At 34.0% G+C, this 25,664-nt stretch overlaps 2 protein-coding genes and 1 long non-coding RNA gene across 9 annotated transcripts in view; 2 read left to right on the top strand and 1 right to left on the bottom strand.

The window, feature by feature from the left end:
* The window catches only part of raskol (Ras GTPase-activating protein raskol), a 477,784-nt gene that overhangs the window by 291,260 nt on the left and 160,860 nt on the right, over positions 1-25,664 (bottom strand). For 6 of the 7 annotated variants that reach the window (XM_074114203.1, XM_074113733.1, XM_074113779.1 and 3 more), the window contains one exon: positions 14,685-14,824. In XM_074114203.1, the coding sequence (XP_073970304.1) occupies positions 14,685-14,824 (140 nt within the window). Of the gene's footprint in view, positions 1-12,661; positions 13,226-14,684; positions 14,825-25,664 lie in introns of those variants that run through there. The other variant, XM_074114270.1, reaches the window with a different exon arrangement.
* On the top strand, positions 639-11,587 carry LOC141450753 (uncharacterized). The gene is made up of 5 exons (XM_074121542.1): positions 639-801; positions 4,284-4,452; positions 5,769-5,867; positions 7,298-7,381; positions 10,753-11,587. Coding segments are annotated over exons 1-5 (387 nt in total). The 5' UTR covers positions 639-799; the 3' UTR covers positions 10,786-11,587.
* LOC141451216 (uncharacterized) lies at positions 810-3,266 on the top strand. The gene is made up of 2 exons (XR_012456636.1): positions 810-1,855; positions 1,985-3,266. It is a non-coding gene; the product is annotated as an uncharacterized lncRNA (long non-coding RNA).

Below are 25,664 nucleotides of genomic sequence, written 5' to 3'. Positions count from 1 at the left end.
TTAAAGGTATAGACTGGGAATATAGCCTAGTACCGCAATACATCTTAGCATTGCGGGTCTACCCTCTAACCGCTCGGCTATCGTGGCAACTAGCAAACATACTTTACTATAAATTTCTCATATTAACCATTAAAGGTATAGACTGGGAATATAGCCTAGTACCGCAATACATCTTAGCTTTGCGGGTCTAGCCTCTAACCGCTCGGCTATCGTGGCAACTAGCAAACATACTTTACTATAAATTTCTCATATTAACCATTAAAGTTATAGACTGGGATTATAGCCTAGTACCGCAATACATCTTAGCTTTGCGGGTCTAGCCTCTAACCGCTCGGTTACCGTGGCGCCCTGTATTTAGGCACATCACTAAAAACATTTATTTACACCACGAAAACCTGGACAAGAGAGATTAAATTAGAACAGATGGAGGAGGTGGGGGAGAATGATAGTTTGTGAAGGATGCTGCGCACATTCGATTACTAAATGAATATAACAGTAAGTTAAATATGTTTTGTCTGTATGTACGAGTATGTGTACATAGGAAAGTTTAAATATGGTGCCCGTTATCTAATGAGTCATCAAGGTCAACTGATTGGTACTGATTGTTGTTCCCACTGATTACCGACCGTTTTTCTTTACCCCACTAGAATCAGTTTGTGTCTGATGTTCTAAACTATCAATACACTGAGGGACTATAACTCGGAGAATAATCTCTGTCTCACTCCATCATTCACACATCGAAATATTATTAATTATCGTTGATTACTTATTTAGTACTGCTGTTACGTCACTCAGGAAAATGTAAGTTGAACATTTTAATCTTTAAACTGTTATTCATCATAATTATTTTGTTTTTCTTTTGGGGAGTCTAGTTTTCTTTTTTTTTCTTTCCATCTAGTTTACGAAACATCCAAATTTGTCATTCTGCTCTGAGAACAATTCAATCGATTGTGTCCCCTACTGGCGCCAGATGTGATCACTCATCTACAGCATCCCAGGAGTGAAACAATTTACGCCTCTCTCGGGAAGTAGTAGGAAAATAAACGGAAGACTAGGGATAAACAATCTGGTTCCAAACAAATTTAAACATTCAATCCTATTCCCAGATATTCTCAAAATGGCTCCAACTAAATCTAAGATGTAGGATCCAACCTATCAAAGATGTAGGGAGTAGGGTGATTCATCTCCAACCCCAGCTTTTTCCAGGGAAGCCCCAAGAAGAAGGGAGGATCCCAAATCGGTGCTCGTTTTTTTTTTTTTAATTCTTACGCCCAAAATCATCATGGAGATGATTCTCTGTGATAAGAAAGCTGTACTGCAGAAAGTATGTCAGCTGACTAGAAAAGACCAATTCCGCTTCATAAGAGTATTTTTGCCGGAAGTTTCCCCATTACGAGTTAAATTAAAGAATCTTAATAGCGGAGGTCTTGCCATTTTCTTGAAACTGACTAGCTCTGAGCCTCTGACTGCCGTCAATTTTCAAGTGCCTGCTAGCAGTCTGGGATCGCCAGTGTCTTTAGAAGTGCCAATTAGTCGCATCAACATACTTAGGAACTGCGATGTCATATGCGGATTTTGCAGTGAATGAAATGATTCTATCTCTTAGTAAAGTAATTGCCTATTTTTTCAGGTGGCCTTTACGTCCAACTACCAAATTAGGTGTCGTGGACGGAGGCGACTAGCAAACATACTTTACTGCAAAATTTCTCATATTAACCATTAAAGGAATAGACTGAGATTATAGCCTAGTACCACAATACAACATAGCTTTGCGGGTCTAGCCTCTAACCGCTCGGCTATCGTGGCGACTAGCAAACATACTTTACTGCAAAATTTCTGATATTAACCATTAAAGGTATAGACTGGGAATATAGCCTAGTACCGCAATTCATCTTAGCTCTGCGGGTCTAGCCTCTAACCGTTCGGCTATCGTGGCGACTAGCAAACATACTTTACTATAAATTTCTCATATTATCCATTAAAGGTATAGACTGGGAATATAGCCTAGTACCGCAATACATCTCAGCTTTGCGGGTCTATTTCTTAGTGATGCTTATTTCCACACCCAAGACCCTGTAATTACAGTGTTATAGTGATTCGTAAACACTGCTTACTTCTAGTTATCAACGACTTCAACCATTCTCGCGAATTACTGGTTGTTGATGCAATTTGAAATGCTCCCTAATAGAATTGGCAACCTCTTCTTCTCGAATGTTCTAAGGATGGTTTTTACTTAAAATTAATGAAATCTTTAATCAGAGTGGGGGAGCCGATAGTTAGCGATAACTGCTCCCTAAGTGCCCTACGCACCCGAATCCACAACGCCTTCCCTCAGATAATCCAAAGATGGTACCTAAAATTAAATAGTAGGAAGGGTTCCAGAGTGGGTGCATACACCTCTACAAACAGCCCAGGGCTCTCTACGGGAATCCCAGGGAGAGCGGGGAGCCGGCATATTGCCGTTGAGCAATCGCCAATGCTTTCCAACAACCAATTAAAAATCTATTAAAAACTAAGGACCTCCCAATTACAAGACCACTCTCAAAACTACTACAACAAACACCTGCTTCGGCTGGCTGTAATATAATCTAGGAGCCCTCAGATCTATCTAGCCAGATGTCTAAAACTTTAATGCTCGCTGTGAAAGGTGTACACCACTCCAACACCTGGTAGCAATCCAAGTTGCTAATTCTGTAAAAGGAGCCGATGGTTTTTCAGCAGCGTTCCTTTCAGTTTGAGAGAGTAAACTGGAAAGAAGGAAAGCTTTTGGGATTTGTTAAAGCTTTTAACTTTATGGACATCTAACTTTTTTCCTTTAAAATATGTTTAAGGAGAACGGTAAAGTTCCTTGTAATCCACCAATTCGGAATTGCACTACATTACTTCAGAATTCACGTAAATTAAATATATTCTAAAAATGCTAAATTTGAAGGAAGTCGTTTAATTCTTGAAGAATATTTCTTTCGTTTTCCGGTAGCCCAACAAAGAGGCAAATATACTTATCCTTTAGTATCGTAATAAAACGGTTACGTGCTTCATTAATATCATGAAAATCCAGAAGTGAAAATCGGGGAAAACCTGATTGAAAACGTCCACATTTAATAATGTGATACTCTCCAATTCGATTACTTTAATATTAAATTCTTAGAATTCGTAATAAGAAACAGTATCTTGGGATTTACTCTTATCTTACAAAAAAAGAAGTGACCAAAGAGATAAGAAATAGAAAAAAAAAACAATATAAACCTAACGTCATCAATAAACTATTAACCATGAAAATAATCACTGACTATCAATCTGGAACAAAATTTAAACGGACTAATTACTAAGAATCCATAAAAATAATTTTATCCAGAAAAATCTGGAGTGAACCAAAACACACACCACTTTCTCTGGCTACTACTCTCAAGGTCTGAACTCATTAATATTCTTCAAAGTTCGGGATAAAGTAAAGTAAAGCCTAGTTTTGCATGCTGACTTTACCTCCAACTACCAAATTAGGTGTCATGGACGGAGGCGACTAGCAAACATACTTTACTATAAATTTCTCATATTAACCATTAAAGGTATAGACTGTGAATATAGCCTTGTACCGCAATACATCTTAGCTTTGCGGGTCTAGCCTCTAACCGCTCGGCTATCGTGGCGCCTCAAAGTCGGAATATATGACCCATATTCATTCTTACCCAACATTATCTCCATAAATTTCACTAATCTTACGATGAATTTCAGATGCTTTCATATATTTAATATACTAAGAAACTTTCATATACTAACTTTCATATACTAAGAAAACGAATCACAGCGCTGACTTCACTATTGGCGGGATTCACAAATCGGCGGAGGCATTTTAAATACTCACAAAACAAATGTAAACAAACACAGTCGAATGTTTTCTTCGCTGCTAAGTGGGATGCTGCAGCTAAAGATCTTGTGATCAAGATGACAGTTTCAATGGAGAGGAATTTACGAAGCGATATAATTTCGCACAGAAAAAAAAAGGTATCATAAAGCAATCATAGTCTCTGTGCAACCCTGAGACTCTTCTTCTAGATCCCTAGTGATAGTCCGCTTGGGGATTGATACCTTATGAGGGTAGTGAACAAATTCCCTTCTACATTACACGCAACCTAAAGTTAACCAAAAAACAACACTTTTTCTGATTCAGGCGAGCTCAAAACTCGGCTATTTTTAACGCATAGAATGAACAACAAAATTTACTCAACTTAGATCCATAGAATTTCTTATGTTACGTGATTGAAATGAAAGGAAATTGTCAACAGGAAGGTGTGCATCCTCGTACTCTTGGCAGCTGTGTTAGCGGAAGTCCACTGTGCCCAGGTGAAGTCGAACAGACGAGAAAGCAAATATCCGACCAGAGAACCAATGGGCATTTTCCCGGATCTAACTAAACGCCACAGCAGAACTTTTAGGAGTGCCAGACATTCGATGGTAAAGGAAGTCTTAATAGATTTTTGTCTTAGGTACCTTGAATATTTTGCCTCTAAATTTCTTCATTAGCCTGCTGCCTATTACCTATTACTTTATCCCCAAATCAAACCATTACTAACAGCTCATGATTAGAATATTTTCATCTCCTTTTTAAGAAAATAATTACTGATCCATTTACTTAAGCTACGAAAAACTTAATCAACTTTACAAAGAGATATACTTAACCACACTTATTAGCCTAATCACCCATACTTCCTGCAAAGAATTTCAATGTAAAAAGTTCTAAATCAAACTTTTTCTTAAAGAAATATCATATTATTTTTATTGTTACAAAGTGCATTATTTTCATTGCATTTATTGAGTTTGAAAAGAAATGATACACAGTTAGCTGTTGCTGGTGATTGGTTTGATTTAATGAACCGTATCTCAGTTATTCGTAGGAGAGCGGTAGTTCTCTCTCTCTCGCACTCTCTCTCTCCCACTAACAGGCTCCAATTACCCAAGCGTTAACGGATCTTTGCGGTTGTGTTTTTCTGTTGACTTGGGGGAGGTTTCAAAACCAAGACACAAGGTTTCAAACCTACTGATATCATTCTACAGAAAAAAATCGATTTCTCTCTTTTTTAATGGATTAATAAAATTTTATTATTAGTATGTTTAACATAAAAGCATTGTCAATATACAACAGTTTAATTGGCTTTATTTAACATATCGTATGTGGTCGGTACTGTCCAGGCAGCCGAGCGGTTAGAGGCTAGACCCGCAATGCTAAGGTGTATTGCGGTACTAGGCTATATTCCCAGTCTATACCTTTAATGGTTAATATGAGAAATTTATAGTAAAGTATGTTTGCTAGTCGCCACGGTAGCCGAGCGGTTAGAGGCTAGATTGCGGTTCTAGGCTACATTCCCAGTTTTTACCTTTAATGGTTAATATAAGAAATTTTGCAGTAAAGTATGTTTGCTAGTCGCCTCTGTCCATGACACCTAATTTGGTAGTTGGAAGTAAAGCCTGCCTGACAATATAGGCATTACTTTAATGAATATATGTCACTATTTGTCTGCTTTGGACAAACTAAATTATTTATCTAATGTTAAGACTATTTGACAGTTTTTTCTTATCTTAAATGCTGTATTGTAAGTGTCTTAAATTAACCGCCTTGTAATTTTATAAACCCACTTCTCCCCCCCAACCTTTAGGAAAACAAGAATACTGTCTTAAAGCCAATTAAATTAGGACAATCCTATTTTTAACCACCTTACACCCCATATTAATTAAAACCATTACTAATAAAGCATTAATTGTATTCATAATAGGCCAACAATTACAAATGGGACAATGGACTGCTAGCTGATGATAATGTAATACCAAGACAGGACAACCTCTTCATCGGCAAGCCTGGACAGTTACTGATGGTGAGTGAAGATGCTTCAATCAGTTATTTCAATAGATTCTGCGGAATTTGATTTTAGTTTGGCCCTTTTATAATTCTTTCATTTTTTGGAAGAGCAGAGGCTAGAGTGCATTAAGACTTTTCTAGGTCTATATTACCATCACTTTTTGATTCCCTAAACAGGGCTCTAAGTATCTATGAGGGTTCTACGTTATTATTAAGAGTACCAAGGGGATTTTAAACGGTGTATTTTCGGCAAAAAATGCTCACGAATTTGACGCGATCGTACAATTTCCTCTTTTCATTAGAAGTCAATTTTTACTAGAACTGGATATATTTCTGGTTTTACCTTGAGAAAACCAATACTATGCTGAAGAGGGTGCCACGGTAGCCGAGTGGTTAGAGGCGAGACCTGCGAAGCTAATATGTATTGTGGTACTGAGTTCGATTTCCGGTCTTAGGCCTTGAATTTTATTTAATGGATAATAAAAGAAATTTACAGTAAAGTATGTTTGCTAGTCGCCTCCGACCACGACACCTAATTGGTACTTAGACGTTAAGCCCCGCCTAAAAAAAAAAGGCGATTACTTCACTATGCTGAAGATTTGGATCTTTATTGGCTAGAATTATCGAAAACAGAAACCCTACCGAGTTAAAATTCCATTCAACCATAGTCTCTCTCTCTCTCTACTTTCAGCTAAAATCTATCTTGAGTGACGACTAGTGGAAGTCATTAATGTGGTAATCCATGTCAGGAATTTTGTCCCAACAATAAGATGACTATCATGTGAGAACTTGATCGCAAATATCATTTAAGAAAACACGGATACTGTGGTCCCCCAGCTGTGTACTAGCTTACACATTAAGAAATTTAAGATGCTGTGTACAGATACACACATGGCAAGGCTACAAACAACAACAATACGGTCACAATGGCTGTTTTCATACAGCAACACTAGCGCAACTCTATTCAGATTAACATGTCATATATATGTAAATCGACTGTAATTTCAGACTTGAGTATCACAATTCAACATCTTATTTTTTTTTTTTTTTGTTTGTTTGTTGGCTTCCTGTCTGTGCAGATTAGCCAGGGAACATCTTATTCAATTTACAGATGTATTGATGGTAAATTACAAATGTGAAATGCGCCAGCTATCGGCACTTCTAGTTTTATTTGGATATTAAAATTGTAAATTTGCCTTTATAAGGCAAGGATTATATCAAGGATTATGGATGTAAGTCCAAAACCGTTCATATAAGGATTATATGACTGACCTACTTTAAAATTCCTGAAACTTCTTTAGCTTTCAATGAATCCATGATACAGTCTCAGAAATGTACAAGGATTTCAAATCACCTGGAAGTGAAACTCTCTGATCCAGGAGTGTTCCAGTCATTTTGATGAAGTAACATCAGTTTTTAATAATTTATAATTTTTTTTTTTTTTAGGAAAAAGCTAAAAAATCGATCAACTTAGAGCAGAAAAAGTTGGAAGCGATTATGAATAACGAAATCGACGATGATTACGATGAGGTAATGTAATCAATACATGCAATTATTATTATTTTTTTTTTTTAAGTAATTACTATTGCTTAAGAAACCTAACGCAACGTCCTAGTTTAATTACTCTAAAATATAGCACTAAAAAACAAAATTAACTTTTAGATAATAACTGCATTTTGTAATAATTGTAGTTATAATAATGTGTTGGCGCTAATGGCCACAGACGTCGATGCGCCAGAAAAATAAATAAATAAATAAATAATGTGTTACATCTTCAAAGAAAATCAAAGCAAAAGGAAAAAGTGATTTTTGGTCTGGTGATTGAAAAAGATATCGTGCAATTGTTTTGAGTTTTCCGACAAAAATAGGCGTCTTGAATTTCTCTGATCCCGGATAAGTGGTTTTTACTCATTTATCTTTGATAATTTTTCATCCGACATGCTTATTGTATCCCTGAACGGTTTTAGACTTACATCCATGATCAGAGATATAATTTGGTAGGTTGAAATTTCTTATTAACTTACATGGTGTGTTATTCACAATGTTTTACGATTCCCATTACCAAATCGAATAACGAACCTTTCAGCCACCCTCACACTCGGTCAGTAAGTGTAATGCGGGACGGAAGTGAAGTCAAAATCTTAGCACTAAACTGATAAGTATACTTCCGATTGAGGGTTACAACAAACATGCGTCCTGGGACGGATAAAATCAAAGACAGTAGCCGATAATAATTGAAAACGAGTCGTTTAACGCAGCGTCAATTTTATGGAAAAATCGACCTAAGAAATTTCAAGAAAATTAAAATAAAAACAAACGGAAAACTCCAATCATTATTACGATAGTAAAGTAAAGTAAAAGTAAAGTAATCGCCTATTTTTTCAGGCGGGGCTTAACGTCCAACTACCAATTAGGTATCGTGGACGGAGGCGACTAGCAAACATACTTTACTGCAAAATTTCTCATATTAACCATTGAAGGTATAGACTGGGAATATAGCCTAGTACCGCAATACATCTTAGCTTTGCACCTAGCCTCTAACCGCTCGGCTACCGTGGCGACTAGCAAACATATTTTACTGTAAATTTCCCATATTAACATTAAAGGTATAGACTGGGAATATAGTCTAGTACCGCAACACATCTTAGCATTGCGGGTCTAGCCTCTTAACCGCCTAACATACTTGACTGTAAATTTCTTTTATTAACCATTAAATAAAATCCAAGGCCTAAGACTGGGAATCGAACCCAGTACCACAATACATATTAGCTTCGCAGTTCTAATTATTACGCGATAGTTACGGCTGAATATGAACTAGATTCTTTCTATCGATTGTCCGACATCTTATCGAGATACTTGCAAGTAATGGTCATGCATGAATCCCCGCGACTGAGACCACTTTTCATTCATGCTGACCATCCGCGCTCTAATTTCGAAAACAAACAAACTCATTTTCCTATTCATTACAGGATGTAATACTTTTCTTATATAAGGAGTAATCTTTCAGCAGAGGTTACACAATTAAAATGCTCTTCTTGTAAAGTCTATTGTTTTTCCAAAACATAAAAAATAAAATTCTTCAATATAGAGTCTTAAGGATTTTTTTTTTTTTAATTCTACGCGAAAGAAAGCTTCCGGTTTTTCAGATTTTGATCGGAACAGAACTCTTGACAGATCACTTAGTAAATTGCAAATAAAATATCAGAATTTAAACAATTATAAAAAGTTTTCTAAAGAATATTAGGTTTAGAAAGACACCAGTGAAATAGACGAGAAGATACAGGAAATACGACTAAATTTTCCAGTTTAAAACTTTACGAAACTGCACTAAATTACTGAACTAAATTTCTGTTTGAGTCACAAACCTGGGAACTACTATAGATTTCGTAAACTTTCTTACCACCCAGATAGCGCTGACTATATCTTGGAAGATTTCAACTTCCGGATAATTGCCATACCAAAGCTTAATGTGCGGTTCTGCAATAACTAGTGTTACACCCCATCTTTGGACTGACTTCTTTGATTATCTCTTCAATTACGATCTCTCAAGGCTGCGGCCAAATGACTCATGAGCAATTTACCTCGTGTACAAATTCCACGGTTTCATAATAAAATGAGTCTTAGATTGCCGAATAAAGATTACAAATCTTAAGGATAAATAGTTTATAGTTTCTGCTTTGATCCAGCCTTAAACCGGAAAAGCCTAACTTCTATCTTTTTCCTGCCTTTAAAAGGATTAAACTTTAACAAAACTCTTATAGATTCACTCAGGATTTGTGAGTAATGTTTTTATGAAAAATAATGTTTTTCCTATTAAATACGACAGTATTTATATCAAGAAAATAAAATAATTATTTTTCAATTAAAAGAAAAACAATGAAGCACTTTTCTAACCAAATTAATGTTTAAAAACAAAGATTTCCTACGATACAAAATTGCGAAAATCTAAAAGAATCAATAAAATACTTGCAGCAAATTGCAATTCAGTTTTACGACAAGCCAAAATGGCAAAATACCTGAGCATTTTATTTCTAGCAAAAATTTAATTTTAATAAATCTGAATAAAGACTAAATTAGCCAAATTAAATAGGCTCAATAACCTTGAGAATACTTTTATGGGAATAGAAAAATGAGAACAGATGTTGAGATCAGAATTACCATGTTCAAATTATCTGTTACAGTTTTTTTTTTTTTGACGTAATTACACTCAATAATGTAGTAATTACTCATTAATTATATAATAAATTTCTTTAAAAATACATTCTAACAAACAAATGCTACTTCTAAAGTAAAAAATAAAATATAATATTGAAACAAATAAAATTTAAAATCATGCATTTGTTTTGAACAAAAGGCAGAACTAAAACAGCTGATATAAAGCACTAAACAGCTGATATAAAGCACTAAACAGCTGTTTATAAAACTGCCACTCGTTCGACTTTTTCTCGTTACAATTCTGGTTGTTCTAACTTTTAGAGAGAAGTTGGCCTAAGTTTTGTTTAATCGTACTTGCAAATCCTGTACAGTTATTAATAATAAATAACAAAATGTAGAATTAAATTTCTAAATTTGCATAAAATTGGCAGTACGGTAGGAAGTGCAACTTTTTTACTGAATAATTTTTTTACAATATTTTAAGATTTTTCTCGCTAAAAGCTCTAATGATTATACTTTTACTTTGAATAATGAATGATAACCAATTCATAGATTTACAACACTGACTTGAAAGATTTATCTATAAATTCTATAAAGAGGAGGGTGGATTAATTAAAAATAATAATAATAATAATTCTAACTTTAGTGTGAAGAACATTTATGATTTGGAACTTTGAGAATAAATAATTACAAAAGTCGTGTGAGTGTGCTCAACAGATATTTTCATATTTTTTTATTTTTTCCAGTACGAGCCAAAGGCAAGGCGTAGAGGAATGTAAAGGCAATACAAGCAAAACTCAAAATAAAATAAAAACAAAGCAAAATTGGAATAATCATACTGTTATAGCAAAAATATAAAATAAAAATCAAAGCAAAATGGAATAAACACACTATTATAGCAAAAATATAAAATAAAAATCAAAGCAAAATGGAATAAACACACTATTATAGCAAAAATATAAAATAAAAATCAAAGCTAAATGGAATAAACACACTATTATAGCAAAAATATAAAATAAAAATCAAAGCAAAGTGGAATAAACACACTATTATAGCAAAAATATAAAATAAAAATCAAAGCAAAATGGAATAAACACACTATTATAGCAAAAATACAAGACAAAGAAAATACAAACAAAACTCAAAGTAAAAGTAAAAATCAAAGCAAAATGGAATAAACACACTATTATAGCTAAAAAAAAAAAGTAAAAAACTACTAAACAAAAAACCTGAACAAACACACAACAACAACATCAAAAAGAAAAAAGGGAATAAAAGGAACGAACATCAAGGTGAGTGCAAAAAAGAAATAAAACCCAAAACGCACCTGTAATTTAGACTTTAATCCCATCAAAGAACCAGCAAAGATCTACACACACACATAAAAAATTATGTAAAATCAGTAAATTAATTATATGAAAAAAAAAGAAAGAAAAATAGAATGAGTTGCGAACCCATGACCTGTTAATGAATGAAATGTAGATCAATTTTCTACTTCTTAGGTTTTATTACTGTAATTAAGTAACATTATTATTTAAATAATTATTCAATATTATTTTTAATAAATAGTTTATTAAGAAATTGTGTAATTTTAATGAGAACCTTTAATATCTGACAATGGGTGACTAAATTAAATGATCTTGAATGCTGGATAAGATCTGATATTTTGGACGTCTTCATTAGAGGTAAAAGATTTCCGAAAATCTTTCTGTAGCGATCTTACAAAGGGTAAGAAAGTACTAGGGCTCAATGTTAAGGGAAAATTTGATGGAAACTTGGGCTGAGATTAGGAATAAGAACCGTGGAATAAGTTCTCAAAATGAATTTGAGTAATCTTAGGATTTACAAACTATTTGCTGTAAGGATGAGGGCATGTTTTGAGATCAGTAGAGATTGAAAAGGCTTGAACCCTTTTTATTTGAAGAGACTGCCAGGAAGGTTCCCTAAAACTGGGTAGAAGTAGGGAGTTGAGACGGCCAGAATCTCCCTCCAGGATGTTAGGTATAAAAAAAAAAAAAAAAACACAGGTGACAGAACGTTAAAGAGAAATAAGATGGGAAAAAAAGAGAGTAAAGTAATGGCTACTTTTTCAGGCCGTCTTTACGTCCAACTACCAAATTAGGTGTCGTGGACGGAGGCGACTAGCAAACATACTTTACTGCAAAATTTCTCATATTAACCATTAAAGGTATAGACTGGGGAATATAGCCTAGTGCCGCAATACATCTTAGCTTTGCGGGTCTAGCCTCTAACCGCTCGGCTACCGTGGTGTCTGAGAAATATAGTGATGGAACATTTGAACGAACAATGAGTAAAGGTGGTAAGGTGGTTATTTTCAAATCAATTTTGAAAATTTAGGACAAAACAGCTTCACTCATTGCCAACATTTTTAGAATCTCAATGTTTGTAGTGAAATTTTCGAACTAAAAAAAAATCAACCCAAATTCCAGATAATTTTTTTGGTAAGATAAAAATTAATTTAGGCAATATTGAATTTATCAAATTTGTAAATTCTTTAAATAATCACATAATTTACTAGAAAATAACTTCCCTATTCAAGCATTCAAGTCTCTTTAATTAAACTGCAATTATTGATAAGGGAAACAGCTGTAAATTTTACGCAATTTTTTTTTCTTTGGACATATGAATACATACTTGTTCATCCTTAGAAGAAGGCGATGTCAAACTATTCGTATCATTGACAGCGGCCGCAATTGAAGAACCAAGCTGGCGATAATGCCGGCAAGTAGATCTAATATAGACAGTAGAACGGAACACAGCCGAAGAAGGACGAGTCATGATGTTATGCTGTTCAGATAAGTTTTTTTGCAGATAAAAACACCAAAGACTTATAGTGTTCAGATCACTTTGTCAAGAAGAAAAATTTATAGAACTGTGGAACTTCATTGTACAAAAGGAAAAGAAAAAACACTGGACACACTACGACTTGTAGGGATTTTTGTTTTTCATTTTGGGAGGGAATAAAAAAAAAGGAAAATCTATCGCGTATTTCGCTACATTCTCACTGAAAACAGGAACACAGTGAACGAACTGAGTGCTCTCTGGCTGAGAAACTGAGACTGTGAAGAGGAAGTCGCGCCCGGAGAGCGTAGTCTCCAAGGTAGGCTCTTACTAACAACGAATCGAAGTACAGAAGAAGTCAGTATTGGCTAGTCAGTATTTTAATCCCCACCATTTTATATACATCCGTTTCTCTCACTTATACTACTCTTAAAAAAGAAGAGTTTTTTGAAGTTCCTCTCTTTCCCTCTCTCTTCTCTCCTCTCCTCTCTCAAACAGGCCACACTGCAGCCACCAGCTAACTTTTGCTCCTTCTCCTAAACAACATCTTTTAGCCGCACACCATTCTTTCTCTCTCACTTATACACACACACACAACACACAGCCCCCACTCCTTCCACATAGCAAGATGTTCACGAACAACCACCTCGAGTATTCGCTAAAATAATAACTCACACACACGCCGCACATCTAAAAAAAAAAAGAAACACACATAGACAGTCATGGTTATCCAATACACAGTTCCAGCCTTCTCCAGTTGTAAACACTTCAATAAAGTAAGAGCACATAATAATAATAATAAAAAAAAAAAACAAATGAACACCCACTTTTTGGGGGGCAGAGAGAGGGGAGACATTAACCTACAGGAAGTTCGTGACCTATAAGAAACTTTAGTAACCTGGATATTTTTAAAAGTCATAAAACTCACGATGTTTTCATCATGAAGTTTGAAGGTTTGCGATCTAGTTTTGTGGTAAGATTCTAAGATAGGGCGGCCTTTAAGGACTACGCCACTGCGTATCCCACTTTGAATCTATTGTGGCTCCCCTCACTCTAAAGCTCAACCTCCAGACCTGTCCTTTTAATCAGACTCTTTAATTCTGGGACAGCGACTCCTGGGGTAAAGCTGGTTTTTCCTCCCCCCCAGGAGTAACATCCTTAGCCTAGACAAGCCCCACACACACTGACACAACACGTGCAGTGCCTGACAGATCCTACAAAGGCTATCATCTGAGCAGGTCTAGTTTTGTGGTAACTTTGTGGATTAGCGCGGCAAATAAACGACTTCGTGAAAGGGGCTACTGCTGTTGATGCCAGGATGATGGTTACGAGAAGAACTGTTTTGGGAACTGACTGTTAAAACGGGGTGGGTATGTACTGACAGACAAAATGACAACTTCAACTTAGTGTGTCTTTTTCAATATTATTATAATTATATAAAGTTCAAAAATTGCTTTTATTTTCCTACGTATACCCCCTTACAGAGCAATGCCTTTTGTCGAACTATTTTTTACTTAAAAGAAAAGATCCAAACTTCAGATTATGAATAGATTCAAATGTTGAAGATAGAAGGATTTCCTTCGAGATCGTTGTTTAGTAGGATTGCTGAGAGTCTAGGATAATTCAAGTCCTTTTTTAGTCTTGATAGGAGCCACAGAAAGGCTACTAACTCTTAGGGGTTGTTTCCTCAAATTACAATAAAAAATCACTGTATTCACAAAAGAGGCACAAAAAAAAACAAGAGCCAGAATCAGCTGTTCCTATCATCAAACCGGATGTAATGAAAGTGAACCAAACATCGAAAAAAGAAAAAAACTCCTGGAAGAAGTAGAAGATAAAAAGAAGACCAACCAAAATAGATGCTGCACCTACTCACCGATAATTCTTCACTTCTGTAAGCGGTCAAAGTTTGTTCATCCTGGAGAAGCACGCAGAAGTATGGTTCCCATGTGATTGTGGAGAGTTTATCATCTTTAAGGCTGTTACTTGGTCGATGGCCGATCTGTAGTTCTTTGTCTGGAAATCAAATAATAATAATTAGAAAACATTCTCATATTAACCATTAAAGGTATAGACAGGGGAATATAGCCTAGTACCGCAATACATCTTAGCTTTGCGGGTCTAGCCTCTAACCGCTCGGCTACCGTGGCGACTAGCAAACATACTTTACTATAAATTTCTCATATTAACCATTAAAGGTATAGACTGGGAATATAGCCTAGCACCGCAATACATCTTAGCTTTGCGGGTCTAGCCTCTAACCGCTCGGCTATCGTGGCGCCTACGAAAATGTTTAAATTATAAAAATTTTAGATCTAAATGTGTGCCATGACCTTGCAAAGTACAAACAAAATCTCTGAAGCCTTTTTCTGATAAAATTCTAAAAACTAAAAAAAAAAAAATTGATTCCAAACGTTCTTACCCGGACGGACCTCTTGATAGCACCAATTGAAATGGCAGTTTTTAACTCTGTTGAAGTTTTCTTTTTTTTCTACATCAAAAATTTCAAACTAATAGGACCTCAAAATGGCTATCTCCGGTGAAAACTCAAAATTTGAAAATCTGCACGATCACGCTACCTCTACTTCCGGTAAGTAGAGAAAGTAAAAAAAAAAAAAAGTCGAAATCAGTTACGCTACAAAAGAAACAAAATGATTGCCAAATAGAGGATGAATCAGTTCGTGGATAATCGATTGTAATGTGGATGATCTGATGATGTAGCTCAGTGAGTGCATATTACAGCATCACTATCAACATCCAGCCATCATATTTCGTCAAAAAATATTCAATCGAACCATTAAATTACATTCACTATTCACGTTCGATTACCTTTTCGTTTCGATTACAGTTTCTGTTCCTGAGTAATCATCTTCTCGTCTCTATTGGTTTGTTTCCAATTGATATTACATAAACTTACAGCCAATTATGGTAATAGGAAAGAATTTCTCTTACTTTGCTGACATATATACAGGGTGTCCCAAGCTATATGGATAACGACTTTTTCTCGGAAACTAAGATAGAAAAAAACTAAAAAATACGTGTTCCCTTAGTTTTTTGTTAGAAATCCAAAAATTTGTAAACTTTTTCGGTGCTTCCAGAAGCGAGATACAGGCACCAACTTCATTTTTTCAAATGGGGAGGTGTGGTTTTTATTTAAGAAATAGATTCCTCTATGTTTTTAAGAAAAATTTACTCGAACGGTTTTTTTCTGTGAGCGATATTTTACAAGTTATTAATGAAAACATGATTCTTATAATAAACGTCAAAATGATAATATTTTAACGGTTTCTTGATTAAATAAGAAGAAAAGTACTGTTTTATTATAAATTTTACTCCTCATTAATATTACAGATCATGCTCGAAATGGCCTCCATCATTAGAGATGCATAGACATGCTCTTTCCTGCCAATTGTCGCTTACTGCCAAAGCAATAGATTTGGCTTTAACCGAGTTACAGTCATCTATTATTCTTTGCTTTAGTTCATCTACAGACGCAATCCCGGATTGATTCTGATACACCTAGATTTAGAAATGCTCTTAGACAGGCTGAAATAAGAAAAGAAAGAAAAAAGTTATGAATAATCACCTTGTTTTTCAGGTATCCCCAAAGGAAATAGTCCATAGGTGTCAAAGCCGGTGAGAGAGGTGGCCAATGAATCGCCCCCCCCCGTTTAGATATAACACGCCCATCAAATTGCCTATCGAGATATCTCTACATGCCTAATGGTGTTATATCGACATGGGGTGGGGCGATTCTGCTATACTGAAAAAAACTATTTAAATTTTTTTTACTAATTTTTCCCCCATAGTTATTTGATAAATTATCGAATAATGCAATAAAAATTGATATCGTAAAAATGTCCAAAATAAACATGTTTTGAACATTACATTTCCGGTTTCATACTTCTAGTGCAAAGCAGAATCAAGAAACTTAACGAAATATTTTTCTGAAGTAAAAGAAAGTAAAATCTAGATCATTGAATGAAAGTGAAAGAGCACCATTTTATGTACTGAATAACTGTGCTTTTATTGGTGAGGGAGTGGCTTACGGTGCCACTACGTCATCAGCTATAGACCGCCTACTTCACACACCCCGTTCGCCAATGAGAATAGCTAATCGTTTTTGGTAATTATTTCTAGGAAAAACACTATTCAAATTTTTTCTACTAATTTTTCCCCCATAGGTATTTGATAAATTATCGAATAATGCAATAAAAATTGATATCGTAAAAATGTCCAAAATAAACATGTTTTTAACATTATATTTCCGGTTTCATACTTCTAGTGTAAAGCAGAATCAAGAAAGTTAACTAAATATTTTCCTGAAGTTAAAGAAAGTAAAATCTAGATCATTGAGTGAAAGTGAAAGAGCACCATTTTATGTACTGAATAACTGTGCTTTTATTGGTGAGGGAGTGGCTTACGGTGCCACTACGTCATCAGCTATAGACCGCCTACTTCACACACCCCGTTCGCCAATGAGAATAGCTAATCGTTTTTGGTAATTATTTCTAGGAAAAATACTATTCAAATTTTTTCTACTAATTTTTCCCCCATAGGTATTTGATAAATTATCGACTAATGCAATAAAAATTAATATGTAAAAATGTCCAAAATAAACATGTTTGGAACATTATATTTCCGGTTTCAAACTTCTAGAGTAATGCAGAATGAATAAAGTTGTCGAAATATTTTCCTGAAGTAACAGAAAGTAAAATCTAGATCATTGAATGAAAGTGAAAGAGCACCATTTTATGTACTGAATAACTGTGCTTTTATTGGTGAGGGAGTGGCTTACGGTGCCACTACGTCATCAGCTATAGACCGCCTACTTCACACACCCCGTTCGCCAATGAGAATAGCTAATCGTTTTTGGTAATTATTTCTAGGAAAAATACTATTCAAATTTTTTTTACTAATTTTTCCCCCATAGGTATTTGATAAATTATCGACTAATGCAATAAAAATTAATATGTAAAAATGTCCAAAATAAACATGTTTTGAACATTATATTTCCGGTTTCAAACTTCTAGAGTAATGCAGAATGAATAAAGTTGTCGAAATATTTTCCTGAAGTAACAGAAAGTAAAATCTAGATCATTGAATGAAAGTGAAAGAGCACCATTTTATGTACTGGATAACTGTGCTTTTATTGGTGAGGGAGTGGCTTACGGTGCCACTACGTCATCAGCTATAGACCGCCTACTTCACACACCCCGTTCGCCAATGAGAATAGCTAATCGTTTTTGGTAATTATTTCTAGGAAAAACACTATTCAAATTTTTTCTACTAATTTTTCCCCCATAGGTATTTGATAAATTATCGAATAATGCAATAAAAATTGATATCGTAAAAATGTCCAAAATAAACATGTTTTTAACATTATATTTCCGGTTTCATACTTCTAGTGTAAAGCAGAATCAAGAAAGTTAACTAAATATTTTCCTGAAGTTAAAGAAAGTAAAATCTAGATCATTGAGTGAAAGTGAAAGAGCACCATTTTATGTACTGAATAACTGTGCTTTTATTGGTGAGGGAGTGGCATACGGTGCCACTACGTCATCAGCTATAGACCGCCTACTTCACACACCCCGTTCGCCAATGAGAATAGCTAATCGTTTTTGGTAATTATTTCTAGGAAAAATACTATTCAAATTTTTTTTACTAATTTTTCCCCCATAGGTATTTGATAAATTATCGACTAATGCAATAAAAATTAATATGTAAAAATGTCCAAAATAAACATGTTTGGAACATTATATTTCCGGTTTCAAACTTCTAGAGTAATGCAGAATGAATAAAGTTGTCGAAATATTTTCCTGAAGTAACAGAAAGTAAAATCTAGATCATTGAATGAAAGTGAAAGAGCACCAATTTATGTACTGAATAACTGTGCTTTTATTGGTGAGGGAGTGGCTTACGGTGCCACTACGTCATCAGCTATAGACCGCCTACTTCACACACCCCGTTCGCCAATGAGAATAGCTAATGGTTTTTGGTAATTATTTCTAGGAAAAATGCTATTCAAATTTTTTCTACTAATTTTTCCCCCATAGGTATTTGATAAATTATCGACTAATGCAATAAAAATTAATATGTAAAAATGTCCAAAATAAACATGTTTTGAACATTATATTTCCGGTTTCAAACTTCTAGAGTAATGCAGAATGAATAAAGTTGTCGAAATATTTTCCTGAAGTAACAGAAAGTAAAATCTAGATCATTGAATGAAAGTGAAAGAGCACCATTTTATGTACTGGATAACTGTGCTTTTATTGGTGAGGGAGTGGCTTACGGTGCCACTACGTCATCAGCTATAGACCGCCTACTTCACACACCCCGTTCGCCAATGAGAATAGCTAATCGTTTTTGGTAATTATTTCTAGGAAAAACACTATTTAAATTTTTTTTACTAATTTTTCCCCCATAGGTATTTGATAAAATATCGAATAATACAATGAAAATTGATATCGTAAAAATTTCCAAAATAAACATGTTTTGAACATTATATTTCCGGTTTCAAACTTCTAGAGTAATGCAGAATGAATAAAGTTGTCGAAATATTTTCCTGAAGTAACAGAAAGTAAAATCTAGATCATTGAATGAAAGTGAAAGAGCACCATTTTATGTACTGAATAACTGTGCTTTTATTGGTGAGGGAGTGGCTTACGGTGTCACTACGTCATCAGTTAAAGTCCGCCCACTTCACACATCCCGTTCGCCAATGAGAATAGCTAATCGTTTTTGGTAATTATTTCTAGGAAAAATACTATTCAAATTTTTTCTACTAATTTTTCCCCCATAGGTATTTGATAAATTATCGACTAATGCAATAAAAATTAATATGTAAAAATGTCCAAAATAAACATGTTTGGAACATTATATTTCCGGTTTTAAACTTCTAGAGTAATGCAGAATGAATAAAGTTGTCGAAATATTTTCCTGAAGTAACAGAAAGTATAATCTAGATCATTGAATGAAAGTGAAAGAGCACCATTTTATGTACTGAATAACTGTGCTTTTATTGGTGAGGGAGTGGCTTACGGTGCCACTACGTCATCAGCTATAGACCGCCTACTTCACACACCCCGTTCGCCAATGAGAATAGCTAATCGTTTTTGGTAATTATTTCTAGGAAAAATACTATTGAAATTTTTTTTACTAATTTTTCCCCCATAGGTATTTGATAAATTATCGACTAATGCAATAAAAATTAATATGTAAAAATGTCCAAAATAAACATGTTTGGAACATTATATTTCCGGTTTCAAACTTCTAGAGTAATGCAGAATGAATAAAGTTGTCGAAATATTTTCCTGAAGTAACAGAAAGTAAAATCTAGATCATTGAATGAAAGTGAAAGAGCACCATTTTATGTACTGAATAACTGTGCTTTTATTGGTGAGGGAGTGGCTTACGGTGCCACTACGTCATCAGCTATAGACCGCCTACTTCACACACCCCGTTCGCCAATGAGAATAGCTAATCGTTTTTGGTAATTATTTCTAGGAAAAATACTATTCAAATTTTTTTTACTAATTTTTCCCCCATAGGTATTTGATAAATTATCGACTAATGCAATAAAAATTAATATGTAAAAATGTCCAAAATAAACATGTTTTGAACATTATATTTCCGGTTTCAAACTTCTAGAGTAATGCAGAATGAATAAAGTTGTCGAAATATTTTCCTGAAGTAACAGAAAGTAAAATCTAGATCATTGAATGAAAGTGAAAGAGCACCATTTTATGTACTGAATAACTGTGCTTTTATTGGTGAGGGAGTGGCTTACGGTGCCACTACGTCATCAGCTATAGACCGCCTACTTCACACACCCCGTTCGCCAATGAGAATAGCTAATCGTTTTTGGTAATTATTTCTAGGAAAAACACTATTCAAATTTTTTCTACAAATTTTTCCCCCATAGGTATTTGATAAATTATCGAATAATGCAATAAAAATTGATATCGTAAAAATGTCCAAAATAAACATGTTTTTAACATTATATTTCCGGTTTCATACTTCTAGTGTAAAGCAGAATCAAGAAAGTTAACTAAATATTTTCCTGAAGTTAAAGAAAGTAAAATCTAGATCATTGAGTGAAAGTGAAAGTGCACCATTTTATGTACTGGATAACTGTGCTTTTATTGGTGAGGGAGTGGCTTACAGTGTCATACGTCATCAGCTAAAGTCTGCCTACTTCATACATACCGTTCGCCAATGAGATTAGCGAATCGTTTTTGGTAATTATTTCTAGGAAAAATACTATTGAAATTTTTTCTACTAATTTTTCCTCCATAGGTATTTGATAAATTATCGACTAATGCAATAAAAATTGATATCGTAAAAATTTCCAAAATAAACATGTTTGGAACATTATATTTCCGGTTTCAAACTTCTAGAGTAATGCAGAATGAATAAAGTTGTCGAAATATTTTCCTGAAGTAACAGAAAGTAAAATCTAGATCATTGAATGAAAGTGAAAGAGCACCATTTTATGTACTGAATAACTGTACTTTTATTGGTGAGGGAGTGGCTTACGGTGTCACTACGTCATCAGCTATAGACCGCCTACTTCACACACCCCGTTCGCCAATGAGAATAGCTAATCGTTTTTGGTAATTATTTCTAGGAAAAATACTATTCAAATTTTTTTTACTAATTTTTCCCCCATAGGTATTTGATAAATTATCGACTAATGCAATAAAAATTAATATGTAAAAATGTCCAAAATAAACATGTTTGGAACATTATATTTCCGGTTTCAAACTTCTAGAGTAATGCAGAATGAATAAAGTTGTCGAAATATTTTCCTGAAGTAACAGAAAGTAAAATCTAGATCATTGAATGAAAGTGAAAGAGCACCATTTTATCTACTGAATAACTGTTCTTTTATTGGTGAGGGAGTGGCTTACGGTGTCACTACGTCATCAGTTAAAGTCCGCCCACTTCACACATCCCGTACGCCAATGAGATTAGCTAATCGTTTTTGGTAATTATTTCTAGGAAAAATACTATTTAAATTTTTTTTATTAATTTTTCTCCATAGGTATTTGATAAATTATCGAATAATACAATGAAAATTGATATCGTAAAAATTTCCAAAATAAACATGTTTTGAACATTATATTTCCGGTTTCAAACTTCTAGAGTAATGCAGAATGAATAAAGTTGTCGAAATATTTTCCTGAATTAACAGAAAGTAAAATCTAGATCATTGAATAAAAGTGAAAGAGCACATTTTATGTACTGGATAACTGTGCTATTATTGGTGAGGGAGTGGCTTACGGTGCCACTACGTCATCAGCTATAGACCGCCTACTTCACACACCCCGTTCGCCAATGAGAATAGCTAATCGTTTTTGGTAATTATTTCTAGGAAAAACACTATTTAAATTTTTTTTACTAATTTTTCCCCCATAGGTATTTGATAAAATATCGAATAATACAATGAAAATTGATATCGTAAAAATTTCCAAAATAAACATGTTTTGAACATTATATTTCCGGTTTCAAACTTCTAGAGTAATGCAGAATGAATAAAGTTGTCGAAATATTTTCCTGAAGTAACAGAAAGTAAAATCTAGATCATTGAGTGAAAGTGAAAGTGCACCATTTTATGTACTGGATAACTGTGCTTTTATTGGTGAGGGAGTGGCTTACGGTGTCACTACGTCATCAGTTAAAGTCCGCCCACTTCACACATCCCGTACGCCAATGAGATTAGCTAATCGTTTTTGGTAATTATTTCTAGGAAAAATACTATTTAAATTTTTTTTATTAATTTTTCTCCATAGGTATTTGATAAATTATCGAATAATACAATGAAAATTGATATCGTAAAAATGTCCAAAATAAACATGTTTTTAACATTATATTTCCGGTTTCATACTTCTAGTGTAAAGCAGAATCAAGAAAGTTAACTAAATATTTTCCTGAAGTTAAAGAAAGTAAAATCTAGATCATTGAGTGAAAGTGAAAGTGCACCATTTTATGTACTGGATAACTGTGCTTTTATTGGTGAGGGAGTGGCTTACGGTGTCACTACGTCATCAGTTAAAGTCCGCCCACTTCACACATCCCGTACGCCAATGAGATTAGCTAATCGTTTTTGGTAATTATTTCTAGGAAAAATACTATTTAAATTTTTTTTATTAATTTTTCTCCATAGGTATTTGATAAATTATCGAATAATACAATGAAAATTGATATCGTAAAAATTTCCAAAATAAACATGTTTTGAACATTATATTTCCGGTTTCAAACTTCTAGAGTAATGCAGAATGAATAAAGTTGTCGAAATATTTTCCTGAATTAACAGAAAGTAAAATCTAGATCATTGAATAAAAGTGAAAGAGCACCATTTTATGTACTGGATAACTGTGCTATTATTGGTGAGGGAGTGGCTTACGGTGCCACTACGTCATCAGCTATAGACCGCCTACTTCACACACCCCGTTCGCCAATGAGAATAGCTAATCGTTTTTGGTAATTATTTCTAGGAAAAACACTATTTAAATTTTTTTTACTAATTTTTCCCCCATAGGTATTTGATAAAATATCGAATAATACAATGAAAATTGATATCGTAAAAATTTCCAAAATAAACATGTTTTGAACATTATATTTCCGGTTTCAAACTTCTAGAGTAATGCAGAATGAATAAAGTTGTCGAAATATTTTCCTGAAGTAACAGAAAGTAAAATCTAGATCATTGAATGAAAGTGAAAGAGCACCATTTTATGTACTGAATAACTGTGCTTTTATTGGTGAGGGAGTGGCTTACGGTGTCACTACGTCATCAGTTAAAGTCCGCCCACTTCACACATCCCGTTCGCCAATGAGAATAGCTAATCGTTTTTGGTAATTATTTCTAGGAAAAATACTATTCAAATTTTTTCTACTAATTTTTCCCCCATAGGTATTTGATAAATTATCGACTAATGCAATAAAAATTAATATGTAAAAATGTCCAAAATAAACATGTTTGGAACATTATATTTCCGGTTTCAAACTTCTAGAGTAATGCAGAATGAATAAAGTTGTCGAAATATTTTCCTGAAGTAACAGAAAGTATAATCTAGATCATTGAATGAAAGTGAAAGAGCACCATTTTATGTACTGAATAACTGTGCTTTTATTGGTGAGGGAGTGGCTTACGGCGCCACTACGTCATCAGCTATAGACCGCCTACTTCACACACCCCGTTCGCTAATGAGAATAGCTAATCGTTTTTGGTAATTATTTCTAGGAAAAATACTATTCAAATTTTTTTTACTAATTTTTCCCCCATAGGTATTTGATAAATTATCGACTAATGCAATAAAAATTAATATGTAAAAATGTCCAAAATAAACATGTTTTGAACATTATATTTCCGGTTTCAAACTTCTAGAGTAATGCAGAATGAATAAAGTTGTCGAAATATTTTCCTGAAGTAACAGAAAGTAAAATCTAGATCATTGAATGAAAGTGAAAGAGCACCATTTTATGTACTGGATAACTGTGCTTTTATTGGTGAGGGAGTGGCTTACGGTGCCACTACGTCATCAGCTATAGACCGCCTACTTCACACACCCCGTTCGCCAATGAGAATAGCTAATCGTTTTTGGTAATTATTTCTAGGAAAAACACTATTCAAATTTTTTCTACAAATTTTTCCCCCATAGGTATTTGATAAATTATCGAATAATGCAATAAAAATTGATATCGTAAAAATGTCCAAAATAAACATGTTTTTAACATTATATTTCCGGTTTCATACTTCTAGTGTAAAGCAGAATCAAGAAAGTTAACTAAATATTTTCCTGAAGTTAAAGAAAGTAAAATCTAGATCATTGAGTGAAAGTGAAAGTGCACCATTTTATGTACTGGATAACTGTGCTTTTATTGGTGAGGGAGTGGCTTACAGTGTCATACGTCATCAGCTAAAGTCTGCCTACTTCATACATACCGTTCGCCAATGAGATTAGCGAATCGTTTTTGGTAATTATTTCTAGGAAAAATACTATTGAAATTTTTTCTACTAATTTTTCCTCCATAGGTATTTGATAAATTATCGACTAATGCAATAAAAATTGATATCGTAAAAATTTCCAAAATAAACATGTTTGGAACATTATATTTCCGGTTTCAAACTTCTAGAGTAATGCAGAATGAATAAAGTTGTCGAAATATTTTCCTGAAGTAACAGAAAGTAAAATCTAGATCATTGAATGAAAGTGAAAGAGCACCATTTTATGTACTGAATAACTGTGCTTTTATTGGTGAGGGAGTGGCTTACGGTGTCACTACGTCATCAGCTATAGACCGCCTACTTCACACACCCCGTTCGCCAATGAGAATAGCTAATCGTTTTTGGTAATTATTTCTAGGAAAAATACTATTCAAATTTTTTCTACTAATTTTTCCTCCATAGGTATTTGATAAATTATCGACTAATGCAATAAAAATTAATATGTAAAAATTTCCAAAATAAACATGTTTTGAACATTATATTTCCGGTTTCAAACTTCTAGAGTAATGCAGAATGAATAAAGTTGTCGAAATATTTTCCTGAAGTAACAGAAAGTAAAATCTAGATCATTGAATGAAAGTGAAAGAGCACCATTTTATCTACTGAATAACTGTTCTTTTATTGGTGAGGGAGTGGCTTACGGTGTCACTACGTCATCAGCTATAGACCGCCTACTTCACACACCCCGTTCGCCAATGAGAATAGCTAATCGTTTTTGGTAATTATTTCTAGGAAAAATACTATTCAAATTTTTTCTACTAATTTTTCCTCCATAGGTATTTGATAAATTATCGACTAATGCAATAAAAATTAATATGTAAAAATGTCCAAAATAAACAT

The sequence above is a fragment of the Rhodnius prolixus genome, unplaced genomic scaffold (assembly GCF_049639745.1).
Source record: "Rhodnius prolixus isolate KJV_2025 unplaced genomic scaffold, Rpr scaffold_1, whole genome shotgun sequence".
NCBI classification, from domain to species: Eukaryota; Metazoa; Arthropoda; class Insecta; order Hemiptera; family Reduviidae; genus Rhodnius; species Rhodnius prolixus.
This window is presented reverse-complemented; position numbering and strand designations above follow the sequence as displayed.